The sequence below is a fragment of the Lolium rigidum genome, chromosome 6, assembly GCF_022539505.1.
Source record: "Lolium rigidum isolate FL_2022 chromosome 6, APGP_CSIRO_Lrig_0.1, whole genome shotgun sequence".
Lineage (NCBI taxonomy): Eukaryota > Viridiplantae > Streptophyta > Magnoliopsida > Poales > Poaceae > Lolium > Lolium rigidum.
Genome location: NC_061513.1, coordinates 62,860,594 through 62,878,760, shown reverse-complemented (window position 1 = coordinate 62,878,760; position 18,167 = coordinate 62,860,594). Strand labels below are relative to the sequence as shown.

The 18,167-nt window shown below is 45.7% G+C and overlaps 3 protein-coding genes across 4 annotated transcripts; 2 read left to right on the top strand and 1 right to left on the bottom strand.

Annotated features, from left to right (window-relative positions):
• The first annotated feature begins 1,920 nt into the window (after positions 1-1,920).
• Positions 1,921-4,631, top strand: LOC124663514. 2 transcript variants are annotated; one of them, XM_047201209.1, is made up of 7 exons: positions 1,921-2,324; positions 3,102-3,173; positions 3,366-3,433; positions 3,619-3,766; positions 3,849-3,920; positions 4,056-4,142; positions 4,307-4,631. In XM_047201209.1, exons 1-7 carry the CDS (start codon positions 2,166-2,168, stop codon positions 4,310-4,312), a joined length of 612 nt encoding a protein of 203 aa, XP_047057165.1. In that variant the 5' UTR covers positions 1,921-2,165; the 3' UTR covers positions 4,313-4,631. The 2 variants fall into 2 exon arrangements, with proteins under 2 accessions (XP_047057165.1, XP_047057164.1); XM_047201208.1 differs by having other exon boundaries at positions 1,928-2,324; positions 3,849-3,932.
• A 799-nt stretch (positions 4,632-5,430) lies between these two features.
• Positions 5,431-7,902, bottom strand: LOC124661827 (selenoprotein F). The gene is made up of 4 exons (XM_047199710.1): positions 7,716-7,902; positions 6,712-6,770; positions 6,099-6,280; positions 5,431-5,654 (listed from the first exon to the last, which is right to left on the bottom strand). The coding sequence occupies exons 1-4, from the start codon at positions 7,885-7,887 to the stop codon at positions 5,579-5,581; spliced, it is 489 nt and encodes a 162-aa protein (XP_047055666.1). The 5' UTR covers positions 7,888-7,902; the 3' UTR covers positions 5,431-5,578.
• Positions 7,903-8,967: 1,065 nt separating this feature from the next.
• On the top strand, positions 8,968-11,631 carry LOC124666887. The gene is made up of 3 exons (XM_047204217.1): positions 8,968-9,057; positions 10,164-10,964; positions 11,043-11,631. The coding sequence occupies exons 2-3, from the start codon at positions 10,173-10,175 to the stop codon at positions 11,358-11,360; spliced, it is 1,110 nt and encodes a 369-aa protein (XP_047060173.1). The 5' UTR covers positions 8,968-9,057; positions 10,164-10,172; the 3' UTR covers positions 11,361-11,631.
• Positions 11,632-18,167: the final 6,536 nt, after the last annotated feature.

The following is an 18,167-nucleotide window of genomic DNA, read 5'->3' as shown; positions in this document are numbered from 1 at the left end:
CGAGGAAGTGTTAAATGACTAAGATGCCGGAGGATAAGACACCGGATAGTACCTTAAGGAGAAGAGATAGTGATGATCTGGGTAAAAGATGCCGGATCCAAGCCTAAGGCCGGATAGATTAAACCGGTATCCGGAAAGAAAGAACTCGGCATGGTCCGTTGGATAGGATCCGCCGGACTATACCAGCTTCGGGGACTAATGTTGGGGGGATGACCCCCGGTATGCCAAAGGCATGCCAAACCGGATGGTTTGAGCCATCAAGATACCGGTTTAATATTCGTACCGGAACTTAAAGATAAGAACTTAGCTAAGTTGAGCTAAGCCGGTATCCCCGAGAGGGGTATACCGGAATCGGTAAGAAGATACCGGATCTCCGGAAGGACGAGCAGGTCGGCGGGACTGGTCAAAGATCCTCTCCGGAGCTAGAAGACAAAGATGAGCTAAGCAAAGTAACTTTAGACGAAGGGTCGACGATAAAGAGAAGGATGACGGTCAAAGAAGCCGGAGGACGTCAACATCTCTGATTAAAGAGGGCTCCGGTGTCTTCTATGATTAAAGTAGCTTTGTAAAGTAGTTTGTCTAGTCAAAGATGCCATTAGGGTTTCTTGCCCTGTAAGCCACCTCTCCCCTATATAAGGAGAGGGGGCAGCCCTTCGTAGAAGAGACGCGCTTGAATACAGAACAACTTGTACTGAGAAACTTGTAGCCAGTTGAGATCAATAAAGATGGTGATCTAGAGCGAGTTCTTCCTTATGTCTTTCTTCTTCAACCTCTAGCCTTGGCTAAGTTCTTGAGGAAACCATCCGGAAGTTCATCCCATCTAATCACAAACCCTCCCCCGAATCCTCTTGCGTCCATTCGGCCCCAACTTAAGTCATCCTATAGCATCTGTCTGTTCACCACGACGACACACAAAATCTACAATTTTACATACTTGCGGGTAGAAGTAAGAATCTGATACACATTACAAGTTGTTGGGCTCCCATCCGTGCATGTTTTCTTGACGCGCAGCAAGCACGCTTGTTCAAATGAAAGAGTAATTTGCACAAACATACCCCCAATTTTTGCCTTGTAACGAGATTCCTGGCTATTGGGAGCTTTGTAACAAAAACCCTCCAATAAGTTGTGTTTATTTACAAAACCCAAATAGTCGGGTTTTTTTATGACAACCTCAGTAGTCGTATTTGTGGAATTTACTGTATATAAAAGAATACTGCAAAATTTTCATTCATTATCTCTTTTGTCCACAAATGGGAAGGGTTTTTTTAGCTTTACAAGCATGGCAACACTTTGACAAATAACTTTAGTTATAATAAAAAAGTAATAAAAAGAACAAAAACATTGTGAGAGGAGCCCCGAAGCATTTTAACTAAGGTGGGAAATGTGAGAACCGAGCTAAATCCATGGAATTAATTGGGGTAATTTATTCCGCCGCGGGATTCGAACTCTTGTCAGCCGATCGAGGGACACCACAGCTCTGGCCGAGCTATGATCCCATTTATTTATCGCCCTAGCGAAAAGGTTATGGCGACGATAGCATTGTAAAATAATTTTGGAAGACAGAGTCAATGACAATATTTTTCTGTAGATTTTTTTCTTCAAATTCTTAGACACACAAACCCTGCAAAGATCTACATTTGTGCACAAAATTTTAACCATGCAAAAGATCACCGCACATGTCTTGGCGCGTGTGTGCGTGTGCACTCATTCCAATCGAGGAAAAATGAAGATAAAAATCATGCATCGGAGAGAGAGGTCGAGGCGAGCCGTAGAGAGCAGGTAGGAGTAGAGCGTCAATATCGTCTCATCTCCCACTAGCTTTGGTAGCTGCAGTGGAAGTTACCCACTGTCCACTAACCCCACGATGACCACACGCCCGCCCAATCACTCCCCCATCATTGGACGCCACAAGAACCCAAACCGCAAGCTAGTACTCGTAGCCGGAGTAAAAACTCCACAAAATCATAAAATACTTGGTACTAGCACTCTAGCAGCAGCGACCAAGAAGGAGAAAAATACTACTACTGGCTTGGTATTCTTCTCCCATCTCCCCCTCTCTCTTGTTCCTGGAGTAGTTGTCCCTGGGAGCTAGAAAAGGCCCCGCCTTTTGGCTCCTTCTCGCGACCTGCTCCGAGGAAGCGAGCGACTCAGCCAGACTGTGAGAGATGGCGCGCGTGGAGAAGGTTGCCTGCTCCGGCGAAGAGGGGCTGGTGGAGGTTGTGGTCGGCGTGGACGGCAAGGGGGCGATAGAGTGCCGGATATGCCAGGAGGAGGGGGAGGAGGAAGCCATGGACTCCCCCTGCGCCTGCACTGGCACGCTCAAGGTAACCTCAATCCCTCCCTCCCTTTCTCCCTCTTTCTCTCTTGGTGGATGTCTGTTTTCTTCCTTGTTGACGAACTGAAGTGTACTTGTTTGTAAATTGTAATAGCCAAGTGAAAATCTGACGATTCTTTGATATGTTCTTCAGAGAGGTGGAAAGATTGTCAAGATGTTATTTTCTTAGTTCCATCTCTTCTCTGATACTTCCTTCAGTCCACTGTAGTTTGTGCTTTGCGGTCCTATGTTTCCCTTTCCTTTGTTTAATTTTTTTCGACAAAGCTTTGCTTTGTTTAATGTTGATGTTAGGTGCATCCCTCCTCCTTCTTTTCCTGAAATTTGTGTTGCTGCTCGGTACTGCCTACTATCACTCTGTTTTGCTCGATTAGTTTTTCTTTTCTTTTGTTGTTTTCCGTTGCGGTCACTGGACATCTCTCCACACTGGAATTTAGTGTGATTAGGAGCAGCGAAAGTTCTGTTAAGCAGGGTCCAGAACAGTGCCCTCTAGATCGAACGGATTCACGAGAATGTGTTTTGCCTTTTTTGGCGACGAACGAAATACTCGTATCGTACTGTTTCCCTGCGTGAACAAACATTCGAGTTTCCAGTAGCTGGTCCATGTTTATCCATCCAAATTATTGCTTTGTCTTTCCAGTTGTCACATAATTGAACAACTGATTGTTTTCTTCCACGTTGGTTTCGCACGTGACCTGGGATTACCCTTCTGAATAAAATGCTAATCGTGTGTCACTGTGTTGCTCAACTGCTGTTGGTTGAACTGCAGTTCGCCCACAGGAAATGCATACAGAGATGGTGCAACAAGAAGGGAAACATTACATGCGAAATCTGCAACCAGGTCGGTATTTCTGTTTGTTCTGTTACAAGGTTACCAGTGCTGCACTGCAGAACACTACTCTGAATTATGAGCAGTCCAGTATTAGGCCAACTGCACTGCACAAGAAAATAAAATGTTGCTGGCTTTTACCTTATATTCTGTAATTCTCTGTGGAATCTTTGAGAGTTTATTTATGTTTCCGTTTACCTGCAGGTTTACTCTCCCAACTATATCCTCCCTCCAACCAAATGTTGTTCAGATGAAATGAGCATGGATCTAAGGTACTTAACTGTTACAATCCTTCACCTTTTGATTAAATTCCCATTATCAGCTATATTTTGTCGATTGAGAAGTACAGTTGCATTCCACCAAAATTTCCATAGCAATGTAGATGTTCATGCTTTTGCTTCTAGATGCCCTTCTAAAAGTACATGTTCTGAACTGATGACTCTTTGTTCATGACCAGGCAAAGCTGGGTTGGAAGAATCGATCCCCACGAATCCCATTTCCTAGCGATTGCCATCGCCGAGCAGCAGCTGTTGCACGCTGAATTTGATGACTGTGTGTCCTCAAACTCGAGCGGTGCCACATGCTGCCGGACTATTGCTTTAATTGTATGTTACATGAACTTTCTCATAGTAAACCTTTCTTTATTAGTGTGTAGGATGAACAATAATAATGTTGGTTTTGCTGCAGCTGATGTTCCTCCTGCTTGTGCGCCATGTAATCGTGATTGTGCGAGATGTTAGCATGCTACAAGACGCAACGGTATTGTTCAGCGTGAGTTCATATGACCTACTTTCTTATTTCACATGTTTCATGCTATCTTGGTATTATGCTTTTTCAACTTGGCTTTCATATGGCACTATACATAGAGGACATTAAATATTTCTTTGATTTCAGGCGACTCTTCAGTTCGCGGGATTCTTTCTTCCATGTTATGTCATAGCACGCTCTTGCTATACTTATCAACACCGGAGGCGAAGACAGGTATTAATTTCTCATAAATCTCCACCGTTCTAGCAATTCAGACTGACTATTCTTCTGCTACTTTTCCGCCCCTTGCACGTAGACATTTGCATTCTATTTGAAGAAGGCAACAACCGTCTAACATGTTCTTTATTTCGAGTAAGTCTAACATGTTCTCTCTACAGGTGTAGGGGATTACCTGAACCTGGAACCAAAACAGCGGCGCTCAAATCAAACCTGCCCTGTGTCAATCTCGGCACTAGATTCAGTTACCTACCAAGAGAGAAAGATGAAGCTTGTGAAGCGAAGCTTCCCTCGGCTTCTGCGGATCTTATAAGGAAAATGTAGGCAAAATTAGATGGATTGTGGATGGAGTAGCTACAACAGCACCCACCCGTCAAGCTCAACTGTACATATGAGAGCAATTTACAAGCTACAGATGCAAGTTGATGAGTACATTTTCCTTCTTAATTAATCATCGCCATTAGTAGAACGAGTAGGTCGATGCAAGTTGAAGTTCGGCGCCCACATTTATGCCTCGGGTAACGCAACCATGCTTGTGGTAATGATGATGACTCGGACGATGAGTTAAGCTCTTGTTTGGTTGCCTACCGCGATGTGCCTTGCTGAATTGGTTGGAACGTCACAGGGTCTGAATTGGCGTTGAGTCCTATTTTGGATATACCTTGGCTGGCAGCCGGTGCCTATGACAGGTGAGCATCGGGGCTGTTTGGAGACAGGTGTTTCTATGGAGTTTTGGTATTTGGTCAAATTTTAACAACTCGAAGCTTAGGAAAAATTACATGTACACCTCATCCAAATAATTCTCAGGTGTTAAACATCTTTGAATCTACAAAAAATGCAGCATGACTATATCAGCTGTGGCAAATGAACCAAACAAGCCAATACGGTTTCCTATGTTGCAGATAGATTGCTGCATCCAGGTTTTGGTATATTTGTTCAATCTTTACACTAAATAGTATCTAGATACATTCAAATTTAGACAAACCGAAAACATCTTTCATGGGATGGAGGGAGTACTTCCTTGACATTTTTGGACCGACTCGCCGAAATAGAAAAGAAAATGTGCAAACAAGAGTAATCACTATTCACCAGACTCCTAGCCTGCTTACTTGAACAAGTAACAAAAGATGGCAGCAGTATAATTTTGCTCATTACCCTGTAGTCTTCATTAGGGTAAAGCTCAAGAAAACATAGAGAAGCATTCCATGTTAAACTGATAGCATACGTTTAGTGGTAGACCACAGTTTAAGCAGCCTGTTTTCTAACAACAAAAGACGAAAGCACATCATATACAACAGGCTGTATTGTAAAAGCAGTTCAGGTGTAGGAATGCTACAAGGTTTAAGGTACAGATCACCGATGACCAGGATTTTGCTTGCAGAAGAGCCAACATACATATAGGTTCTACAGTTCGAGGAACATGTCAAAATTAATCAGCTGTCCGATTTTGCTGGCTTCACTTTCTCCTTGAGGAATTGGCGAATATGCTCGCGCTTCCAATTGTCGATCCTGAAATTCAGTTGGTTTTAGTTAATGAAGTGAAATCACAGGTTTTACCCAAATTGAGCATGTAAGCAGGGGGGCTCAAATTATACAATAAACAACAAGCTACAAGACTTTAGCAAGGACCTAGTGCTCAACTTTCTACTGCAGCAACATAAAACACAAAGAGTTTAATGTCAGTGCATTCATGTTAAATCCACAGCAGTGCCCAGGCAAGAACAGATATATATTCCTTAGCCTACTGCATCAGCATTCAAATCATATTATGAATTAAGTAAACATGGTGAAAAGATAGGTAGTAGAAAACATAGCAGTAAGTGACACATGGTAAATTGTAATGGATTAAGACAGAAGAGTTCTTTTACTATTATCATTGGAAAGAAGTTCAAAAATGCATGTTATTCTTCCCAGGTAACTAGCACTCAGAATCTCGTGTTAAGAAGAACTTGCCTTATAGTCTCCTTCTGCTCACCCTTGTCATCAAGCATTATGAGCTTTGGTGGAGAGCCATAAGCAGACCGTGTTTCTACAAAAGGGAAGTCATCTTTGTCCCCTTCGAGGAATCCAACGACTTCCGGATAAAAAACCAGCTTTCTCATGCATACTTCAATAATTGCACCAGAGAATACAAGCTGCAAAACCAAGCACCAGAAGATATTATCAAGTAGAAGTACACTGATATATCATATGTTTAGTGCTCATTATTAGCCTTGAAAGAATCCTGTAAATCTCATGTAGTGTAGGATATACTTTCAAGTGCAGCCTTAAAAACAGCAGGTAACATCCTAAAGAACAAATTCGTCTATAAACATGCAATCAATATAAGCAGCCGTTTGGCACGTCTTACCGCCAATTTATCCTTGAATATATCATTTAAGAAGAAAAAAAAACTTAACCTGATAGGATCCTATGACTATTCATACTATAAATCAAGATACAGTCAGAAAATAGTACAAAATGCATTATAAACTGAAAAAACATAAAACTGGTTCTGGTTGCAGCTTATGACAAATAAAAAACACTTGTCCCCTAACCGGAATTCATGGAGATCCATAGTTCATACCTTGCTGATAGAATCATCTGAATCCTCCGTGCAACATTTACGACAGTCCTCCACCAGCTCTGCAACCATACAACAAATATGTCGTAAGACTATTGAAACAAAGAGTGGTGAAGAAAATAAGTTCATTATTAGTTGCTACCCTAGCAGACAGTGATTTGACTCCTAATAGAGCAACTCAACAAAGCATTTCACCCAATACAAGCAATGAGCGAACTATACACAGTTCAGTTCTCCACATTAAAACAGCTTTTCAATCCAGCTACCTTCAGAATGCTCCTAGATGAATTCTTCAAAATTACAATGAAAAAAATAAAAGAAGCTCCATAATGAACAGCGTGCTGAGCTTGCTTTTAGATGTTACAGAATAAAAGTGCTTCCCCCACATCGTAAGCACCGCCTTGGCTGTGTTCATCGATCGATGCAGAGATCAGGAGCTGTGCCTCCTTTATCTAAAAAAAGTATCAAACACCACCAATTGTACAACTGCAGACAAGGCTCAAATTTCTCAATAGAATCAACGTGGCATCTGCAGAATGTGCTCTTCAATTCATACTCTCCCACAAGCCACAGGCCCAAACTGAATAGATCACAGCTTCGGAGCTGGTTTCGAGCTTCCGTTACAGAAGGCGGAACTTCTCCCCAGATCGCTTGGAGAAGTCATCACCAAAGAATCTCCAAACCTACCAATTCCATTTCCAGGTCCACTAGTCCTGCCTCCGCATGAAAACTTGAGATCTCATTATAAACGGGACATTGCTCCATGGTCTAATAAGAATCCTAAATTCACACTCTAATTGGGCTTTCCTTAGATTATTGAGAGCCGATTTGCCAGCCGCAATTTGAATACAGTTAGCATCCCGATCAGACCCGCACAGATTTCGCACTAAAAATCCGTCTAATTGAGAGATAAATCGCATCCTACGCCCTGCCCGGTTCAGATCGCGAATCATATCACCAACATCGCATGAAGAGTGGATGCAGGGGCGAGCCAGCCAAGAACGTACCTTGGTCCTTGACGAACTCGCCGAGCGCGTTGCAGTCGGAGCAGAGGGCGAGGCCGGTGAACCCCAGCTCCTCGCACTCCCTCGTCCCGAGCCGCTCGGCGCCGCGGCAGAGGCCGGAGAGGCAGAGGAGGACCACGGCGATGGCCGCCGCGGCGGAAAGAGATCGAGCCATCTCACCCCGCTGCCCCCGACCGACCGAGGGTTTCGAGCTCGCGAGCACTACGACGACGACGACGACTAGCAAATTGTTTTTTTTTTCTTTTCCAGAAGAGACTCTGTAGTGGGAGCTACAAAACAAAGCAGGCCTTCTTACGGGCTCACAATACCGGCCAAAAGGCTTTGATGGGCCACTCAGCTTTGATGGGCCCACTCGCAGTACTGCACTCAGGATCTATGTTTTTTTGTATTGTTTTTTTTTTAGGATTCTGGCAACTTTACCAGCTGGCAGTTTTTTAACAATTGTTATCCATCATAGATCGTATGCTATAAAATCCGATGGCTCCCGATGCATTTACTTTGTATAACTTAAATTATAACGTTCTCTCAATAAAATTATCCTTTTTATTATTAATTAATAATCCAGCGATCAACACATGGGGCTTGAGGCTTCAGCAAGCTCAAGGCGCCTCTAGAGTTGAGGTAGGAGTAGGCCACATTCCAATCGGCGCCTTCTTCTTCGATGCCGGAGAGGATGGGCAAGAATCTTGACGAGACAGCCCTTCATTCAGCCACTCTGAATTCTGAAGGTGTAAAAAAATGCTTGCATTGGGAAGTGGCTTTAAAACGAAATTATGTGGGCCAAGTGATAAAAGATTAGTGGTATTGTCTCATTTAGTATGTATCGACAATTTAGTTTGCCAAAACATACTATGTTATATATTATGGAATAAATGTAGCAATTCCTCATAAACTGATTTTGCATTTTGCTCGACGAAGTCAGCATTCAGTAACATGTTTCTCTAGTCACAATCCCTCATAAATTGACGACTCAAAGGACACTTTGCTTTTAGAAACAACTTGAGGAGGGCCATGTAGATTTAATTTCACAATATTTGAAACTTTGAAACACTGCATTCGATATTCTTTCGAAAAGGTGGCCTTTTTTCCTTTTATTTTTTTTACCAAGAAAAAAGATGGCTCGATGGAGGCCCTAGATTTATTTTCCAGTCGCTCGGACCCTATTTCCTTCCCTCTGTCGTAGCTTCACAGTAGACGCCCCGACGGCCAGACCCCAATTATCCCTTCCAGTCCCCTTCCCACCCACGGTCAGTCCGGCGATGTGAGAGACTCTTCCCAAGCCCCCCTCCTCCGCCGGAGGCCGAATCGGTTCCCCAACCCTCCTGTAAGCCCTAGATCCTTAGCTCCATCTGCTATCGCTTATCGTTTAACGGCTTTATATTAGCTTGTTCGGTCCATCAATTTCGACCTCACCAACGTTGTTTCTCTTAGTAGATATATATGCCTGGTAATGGATTTTTACCTGGCGCGTGTAAACTAGAAACATGCAGGAATATTTGGGTCTGATGCGCACCTCTCCAGTGTATCACCGTGATCTTGAAGGAAAAAAAAAGTAACCTCTTTTGCAGATCGCTGTTTTTCCTAACCCAAATTGTTTCAGTCAGTTAGCACTTAGATCTGTAGATGTACGCTTGGTACAAATGTTCATGAATATACAGTTGATTCTGATGCACACCTCTAACAGTTTCAGCATGTTCTTCCAGAAGAAATGACACCTCTTAATTGGGCTCTTATACTTCACCTAACCGAAATTTGTTTTCTTTTAGTCCACTGCTTGTTAATGGAGTTTCTGGCTGACGTAAAAACAACCAATATTCAGTGTTATAGTTCCATGCCGTAATATAAATTTCACCAACCAGCCTTTTTCTTTTCTTTTCTTTTCTTTTCTTTACTTTACTTTATAGAGTTAAAATGGAATGTGTGTTACGACTGTGGCATAAACGGCGGGATACTGCACATGGGAAATTGGGAGCTCGAGTCCTTCCAGTTGGTATACTCATGCTACTGCTGCTGTTGGTTTCTGTGGTTAGAGGAAAGGAATCAAAGGGTCTTGTTTTGTGCTATAGCATGCACCTCATCATCTAGAAAAATTAGTGCTTAGTTTGCTGTCTAAGCTTAGTTGAACTTACTACTTACCATGCCAAATAAATGGTGCCTTAGTGTGCTGTCTACTGCAGCTGTTGTTACCAAGTGCAAGAAGCATATATGTGTAGTGCAAGGCTAGTATGGCGAATGTAATTTTACTATTCTTTCCTGTGTGATGGATTTATGGTTCCCCCACATCTTCATGTCATGATAATAATCTAAACTTCATCTTTCTTATAAGATTGAGCTGCTGAACTTTTGTCTTAGAATGGTAGAGAACACATATGCACTGCTTCTTGCAGTTTTTACTCTGTTTAACCATGAATCCTACGTCTTCTCTTGTAGACTTGCACTATGGAAGCTGCACAGTCTACGCCTTGGTCAGATCTTCAGCCGGAACTCCTAGGCCTTGTTCTTAGGCGCCTCCCCTCCCTGGCTGATCGTGTTCGTCTGAGAGCAGTCTGTCGCCCATGGCGCTCTAATAGCATGTCGCAGCCTCTTCCTCTCCCATTCCCATGGCTCACCCTCCCCGGTGGTACCTTCCTCAGCATTCCAGCAAATGAAATTCACCGCATACCTATACCAGATGGTGCTTGTGTCCAGGGCTCCATTGACAACTGGCTATTCCTCATGCACAAGAGCTCCATGGACAATCGTAATGTGTGCTCATTGATGAATCCTTTCTCCAAGGCCACGCTGGAGCTTCCTGATCTAGTCGCTGTTTGGAAGCGTCAGACAAGTTACTACTCTCATCGTAAACCAATTTTCTATAAGTTGGTGGTTCCCTCGCCCCTCGACTCATCACCTGATTCCCCTGTTGCTGCACTAATCATGGATGATGGAAATTCACATATACTTTGTATTAGCCAGCCACCAATTGCCACTTCCTCGCTCAGAGCCAGAAGTAATAAGGATACACGACTGTACCTCATTGATGTTGTATTTTTCAACAGAAAATTGTATGGGTTGGATGGGTCTGGCAAGCTTTACATCATTGATCTGGACAATGACCTTGGTATATCATCCATCGAGTGCATAATTGACGCTTTGGGCGATATAATAAGTGGAATACCTCAACACTTGCCCGGAATGGTGTATATGTCGAGAAAGTATCTTGTTGAATGTGGTGGTAAACTGTTGATGGTGGTAAGATGGTTTAACCTCATGCCACTACCAACAAATGATGATGATGTCTTTGAAAATACACGCACTGTTGCACTTCAGGTCTTTGAGGCAGACTTGTGCAGCAGCCCTAATCGATGGAGAAGCGCTACTGAGTTGGGTGGCCATGCACTCTTTGTTGGTCAACGTAGCTCGAAGTCCCTGCCTGCTAGAGAATGCAGTGGGTATCATGAGGATTGCATCTACTTCATGTTTGACTATGACTGCCGGACCTCTTCTGCAAATCCTCTTCACGACTCTGGTGTGTACAACATCAGGAATGGCACAATAGCGCCATTGATGTCAGGGACATCAGCAGCATCGCTGCATCGTGTTGGGCAGTGGCGTCCGACATGGTTCTTCCCTCCTGAAGCTGTTTGATCAATCCAGTCTGGGTTCTGATCATCTTTTATTCTAGCGATCTGTTACTGTATTTCTTTAGTAGTATGATCCTTTACACCTCAAAGTGATCTCATGGATGATCTTATATGGGATTTATTTGAATGCACAGTCTTTCATGATAGCAACTTGTGTGCCTTTTTCATGTGCTTGAACAAACATTATAACATGAAGCTGAAGGAACTTGGGAGTCTTACTAGCCCCTGAATCTTGAATTATTGGTAACTGTGTTTTTGTTGCCTATTGTTTGTCTTTTAGATGCTGGTTTTGTCGTTGTTAACGCGTGTGATGAAACTGATAATGTGATTCCTGAATACTGATATGTTAATGCCATCATTTAGTAGAGAAGAAACCATGGCTTGGTTATGAAATTGTTCATCCTCACGCCATGTTATCTAGCACACACATTGAAACTAAGTGTGAGAATCTGCAATGTGAAGTACATTAAAATATAAGTTTTCAAATTAGTTGCTGGCGCATTGCAACAGTTATTTTTTAATTTTCAAGCTATCTCCGTAATTGATAAAAGTGGTATAGTGTTACTCTTTGAGATTAAAAAATGAGTTGAACAATGCAGCTTAGAGCACAGAGTTATACTCGTCATAGATTTCTGTGTATAACCGCATAATATTTTTTAGTGCATAATCTTTCCACTTGCAGTCACTTCAGGTTGGATTTCTCTGTATGACCACCAGGAAAGGTAGCACATCCTGGATTTGACTGTCATTTAATCCTATTTCAACAGTTAGTGGAAGTGTCTCAAACAATGTAATTTCACAGTTGTGTTTGTAGCAAATTGTCGAGTCTGTCTACTGCAAATTCAGCGTCTCCAATGGGAAGTAGTATGTATATTCGTGGATCCCCATCAATATTCCTCTGCACAGACTTCTGAATCTCTGTGGCAAGAACTAGATATTCTGACTGAATGTGTTGTAGCTAAATCTGTTTATTGACTGTTGCACACCTCACATTTGATTCCTCATCATATCTATTATGGTTTGCACTTGTTATATCAGATTCTGATGAACTGCTGCCTCCACGTACCTCATTTTAGTATTAATTCGTCGCTGGGCATCGACACTGATGCAGCCATGCAGATTCGTAGGCACACTGTGTTTCTTGAGTTGTCATGGAAAACAAATCTACTTTTTTTCTTACAAGTAATACATGGATTGATATTTATGTTTAAAGTGCTCCTCCAGCCTGAATAACATACAGCAGCACAAAAGCCATCTGGTTATATGTTTCTGGCATTCACTCTTATCAAAGAGGACAATGTTCTCACTTGGCATGGCACCAGTCGCCTCACAAACCTGCCTGGCACAGAAACTAAAGGTAGTTGTGCCTGAGACGCATGTTACCGGGAGAATTAAACTGTGGGATACTGTCGGCGAGACCGCGAGAGGGGCACGCGGGTTCAGAGTTTCAGACCCGCTTGTTTCTCGATTTCGCAGGTTTCACGAACCTGCAGATCTGTGATGCGGTCATGTGTCGGCTGAGAATAGATTAGTGGTCACAAATTCACTTTTTTGCTATATGGTCGAGGTCAGAAACAGCTAGCAGAGACTGGTTTTGCAACTAGCTCGTTCTTTAGCCTTTGTAAATTCCAAAATTGAAGGGGCACTTTGCTTTCAAAAACAACTTGAGGAGGGGACACTTTTTAGTAAGGTACGATTGGGTGATAGCTTCAGGGTCCAGCGTTTTTCTGTGTTCGATAGCAGCCGCTGCGCCGCTGCTTTGGAACGTGTTGACGCTGCTTACCGAGGCAACCTTGAAACGAACCATCCAACAAGTTAAGGCGGCGATGAACAGGAGGAGGAGGAGGAAGCTGAAAATCAACACCGACGACGAGACAATAAAGCAAGTCAATGCACGGCACGGGTGTGTGTGCTTGATCCCTGTCGCTGGAACTGGAATGGTGTTGCCTTGTAGGTGATGGCATCCGTTGCTAGCTGAAAGGGGCTGAAGCTAGCCCATAAAATGGAAACTGCAGATCGATATGGTCATATGGCTGCGTCAGTAGATCAACCAAAGACCTGGATGATCCTACTCTTATCCATTCATTGACTTCTGAAAATCAACATGAAGGAAAACGTCTCACACCTAGGTCAACAGTGATTAAGCTCATGTGTTCTTGCCAAAGGATCAACCATTACCGACCAATTGAAACCGCAAAGGAATAAGGTCTGACTATAGAGGCTACGCATGGAATTTTTTTTACCTTCCATGCACATATGTGTAGATCTTACAAGACGACGGATCAGTTGCACGTCTGAACTTAGCTCACCCTAACCTGCGTATTACGTACACGGCGGCTTGGGCAGGTCATGGCGGCGGCTTCGGCATGCACGACGGCAGCCTAGGTTGAGGCACGACGGCGACCTGGCAGGGGAACGGCGGCGAAGGATGACGGCAGACTGGTAGGAGCACGGCGGCAGCCTCGGCAGTAAAACGGCGGCGTTGCAGCGGTCTAAAAGACTAAAACCGAACCAAGCTGACCCTGACGCACGTTACTCGAAGAGCTAAACTATGGTATACGATACTACTACCGGCGAGAGCCGCATGCGGGTTTCAGAGTTTTCAGAGACCCACCGGTGTATGGATTTCGCATGTTTCATGAACCTGTAGATCTACGCATTTTACACTGGTTTAAAATGCGGTCATGTCGGCCAAGTGACAATAGATTAGAGCTAACTTTTTGCTCGGCGAGGTGAGGAACAGGTAGCAGATATTTATTTTGCAGCTTGTTTCTTTAGCCGGAATCTCTTTGCGAACTGAAGACTCCAAGGGAGACTTTGCTTTCAGAAACAACTTGAGGAGGGGATACTTTTTAGTACGGTAGTATGACTGAGGACGTTGCATATTATACGCGACTTGAGGATCCAGCGTTTTTCGGTGTGTGCGTGATGGCGCTTTCCACTGTTTGGACGGCAGCAGGGTGTGCGTGATGGCGTGTTGACGCTGCTTCCAAGCGTTACCGTTGTATCCTTCCCGAGGCAAAACTGAAAACAACATACGTTGATAGGTCGTGCCTAACCATCCGGTCATCCAGTAAAGTTAGGTATCTCCAACGGTTCGATCTATTTAAGACACTAAGGTTTGTTTGATTCAAAGGATTGAACCCTCTAAAATTCTTATATATTACTTTCTCATTTCTCATAGTACAATTCAATAAGATTTCTAACAAGAGGTTAGACCTCTTGGAAAAATTCCTACGTGTCTATGAAACTATGCTATGCACTCAATCTCTATAGAAATTTCATATGGTTTTTCTATGCTACCATCAAACAACTAGTTGTACCAATTTTCATAGGTTTCTTTCCCATAAGATTCAAGGAGCCATGTCATAACAATCCTCCATTTTTCCTATTCCTCCACTATTCCTATCCTATGAATTAAATAAGCCCTAATATGTTTGTTATGATTTGTTCGGCTTGACCCGTGGACAGAAATACGACCATGCTCATTCTTTTGTTTGTTTTCGACTTTTAGTCAAGGTATAGTGGTACACCCATCGGTCCGAGGCATTTCTATTTTATTTTTGCATCATCAAGGACACTAGTGTGATTAATGGCTGAAATCCCATCGCCAACTGCCCCACCGGCTTCCCGCGTGGCCACTAGGTTCCCGCGCTCCCTGTCGTTTTCCGTGCGTGCGCAGTCGCTCGTTTTCCACTCTGGTGGTGGTTATAAAAGGAACGACCAGCCATACCCTAGCAAAGCAACCAAAAAACCCATAGGAGACGCCCCAAGCAACCATGCCTACCAGAGGAGGAGCCACATAGATAAGGATCAGTGTGATGATGTGCGCCCACTTACCGTACGACACCGACACAGCGGAGATCGCCATCAGGGAGGCATTCGAGGGGAGGATACCGTCGTGTATGCGGTGGAGGAGGAGTGCAATGCGGCACACGGGCCGTACTAGGAAGGGATGGGGAGGCAGCGGAGGGGGCCGACGCATGGGTGGATGTAGACCTCGACAACCTCGAGAACTTCAACAACGACGACACGCCGGGCGTCCGTGACAAGAATCGGGCTTTGCTCGCGTCATTGCAGGCCGCCCAACGCGATGATGCCGCTCGCCAGCTCATGGTTGACGATCGGCAGACCCTTGCGGCCTGGTGCATGGCCAGGCACATAGCCATCCAAGTCTCATGGCGGCGGCCAACTGCGCGGCACGCGGTGCAGTCCGGCGGACAGAGGTGGACGCCGAGAACCTTGAGATGGTGGAGGCGGTGGTGGTGACGGTGGAGGTGGAGGGTGTGGTGGTGAGGGACGGATCTCGCTGGTTCGCTGACATGGACACGGCAAGGCAACATCGAAAGGAGGAGGAGAGGGAGAGAGAACACCAGGCGATCGATAGGGCGGGCTTCATGGTCCCGAGTAGGGTCTAGTGTCATCGTGATGCTTCGGACGGCCGGGTGTAGGAGGCGGTGGTCTGGGACGGGTAGGAGGTGCGGCGATGCGAGCCTCTCTAGCCATGCCAGGGCGGAAAACGGCAGCTAGTAGGGCTCACGACGATGAGTAAATATGACCGTCTCAGTCTAGGTTAAACCCTCAATGTAGGAAGGCTAATTTTGGGCAGATGCAATGAAAACTGTCTAACTAATTTATTGAGTCAGTGACATTAGATTAGCATGTAGCGTGGACACACGAGGGCGCGTGAGTTGTGAGTGGCGTGTTAGTGTAGACGCCTTCACAGCGTTCAAAATTGGCATGAAATGGATAGTTCCGTTTGCGTCGGGTCGTTTGGCCAGAATTTGCAACGCCGATCCGTTTAAGTCGGACGGCGATGAACATGAGGAGGAAGAAGCTGAAATTCAACACCGGCGACGAGACGGCGAAGCAAGTCAATGCACGGGTGTGCTCGGACAGGAATGGTATGTTGCCCGTAGCTGAGGGCATCCGTTGCTAGCTGACACCGACTCGACCTAGCCGGCTCGCCGATAAAATGGAACCAATGTCGCGTATGGGCATATGGCTGCGTCAGTAGATCAGACGAAGACCGGGAGCATCCTATTCTTATCCATCGGCTGGCGAAGAATCCACGGCCGGAAAAGAAGAGGATCAGCGATTCCGTTCTAAACCAGCACGCATGCCTCATGTGGAGTTGTCGTAGCAGGAAGTTCAGCGCCAGTCTTTTTCACACACGCGCTAAGGCTGGTGTTGCTTTTTTTTTTTTTTTTTTTTTTTTTTTGAGATAACAACTGATGGAATTCAATCAATGGCGAAACCGATTACAAACGACTCCACAAAAAAGGAAAATACAATATGGACCCAGAAGACCACACACCGTACTCCCAAATCGCAATCAAGCGCATCGTCCTCATCGTCACCACCCAAGAACAGAGACCGAATCCGGAAGCCGCCCGTCTTCAGACACCATCGAGTCACCGCCGCCACCTTCGCCACATTGGGCTTTGAACACCGTAGGAGTGCCCACCCCGAGGGGTGAGAGCTAGTAATCTTTTCCAGACCATCTGGCAGGCGGGAGCCAGTGGAGACCAAGCAGTAACCTCCAATCCACGGACCCCGAGCACAGAGGTCCCAACCATCGACGCCACGTCAATCCACCTCCTCCCCTCGCCACCATGGCCGGCCGGAGGAAGCTTCACGACGCGACAGTCGCATCTCAAAAAAACGACCCTAAAAACCCTAACGAGGAAGGCGATTGTATCGTCCCCTTCCCCTCCCTCGCCACCACGGCCGGCCGAGGGGAAGAAAGCTCTAACAACAGCCCTCCGACTCCCAAAGCTCCACGGCAGAGTCGAAAGACGACCGTGCCCGGAGAGACCACCCTCCCCAGATCCATCGATCCGAGAGGTAACCAGGCCGACAGACTCGCCGGCACCGCCACACGTGGCCTTGCCGAGACGGGGACCGAGCTCCAAGCACCTTTATTCCGACGCGACGCCGCCTCCACCATCTCGACAGGCGTCTCCCGAGACCCTAGGGGCCCCTACCACCGGCGATCCGAAGATCCACCGCCGCAGGGGCGATCCATCGCGCTGGAAGCCGCTCCACCACCGTGGAGACGTCCACTCCGCCGTTCTCCCGCGCCAGCTTGTTGCCGGAACCGTCGGAGCCGCCGGAGACGTGCGTCGCCGCCGCCAGGGTAGCCTCCACCGCGCGATGGACGAAGCCCCGCCGCCGCCGTCGCCGCCAGGGCTTTGCCCTGCGGGTCTTCCGGCGGCGGCGAGGAGGACGGGGCGAGGAGGGGGGTGGCAGCGGCCGGCGGCGGGAGATCGCCCCCGAGCCGCCTAGGGTTAAGGCTGGTGTTGCTGATGCGGCCGATGGGTGCATAGTGCCCGTGCCAGCCGGATGAGAGCAGGATTTGGCCAACAAGTGTGCGCAGTTGCCAACGGGGTTAGTCAAGGTTCCATCTTTGCCAGGGCATTACTAGCAATCTTCTGCTCATGCAGCTAGCTGCGTGTGACCCTTTCGCCATTGATTGTTTGGACTTGTGAGGAGTACACTTGAATTTATTTGATTGCATCCACGGGATCGATCGCATTATCACCCTTCTAGTTTCCATCTCTTAAATGCGCGCCATGCTACATAAAAAGATTAACAAACCAAGAGCTAGATGTCGGGGCGGTGGCCTCGGAACTTTAATGGTGTTGAGTATGTTGATCTTGTGTCTCGTGGGCAACAAGGTTACTCTTAAGTCATCGGCGTTGTGTTGGCATAGCTCCTCGGATGGTTGACTTCTTCATCTACGTTAGAGTGTCTCGTGCCTTCTTTTCTCCTTAGCAGTAATAGTGTCTTCTCTTCGGGCATTGGTGGG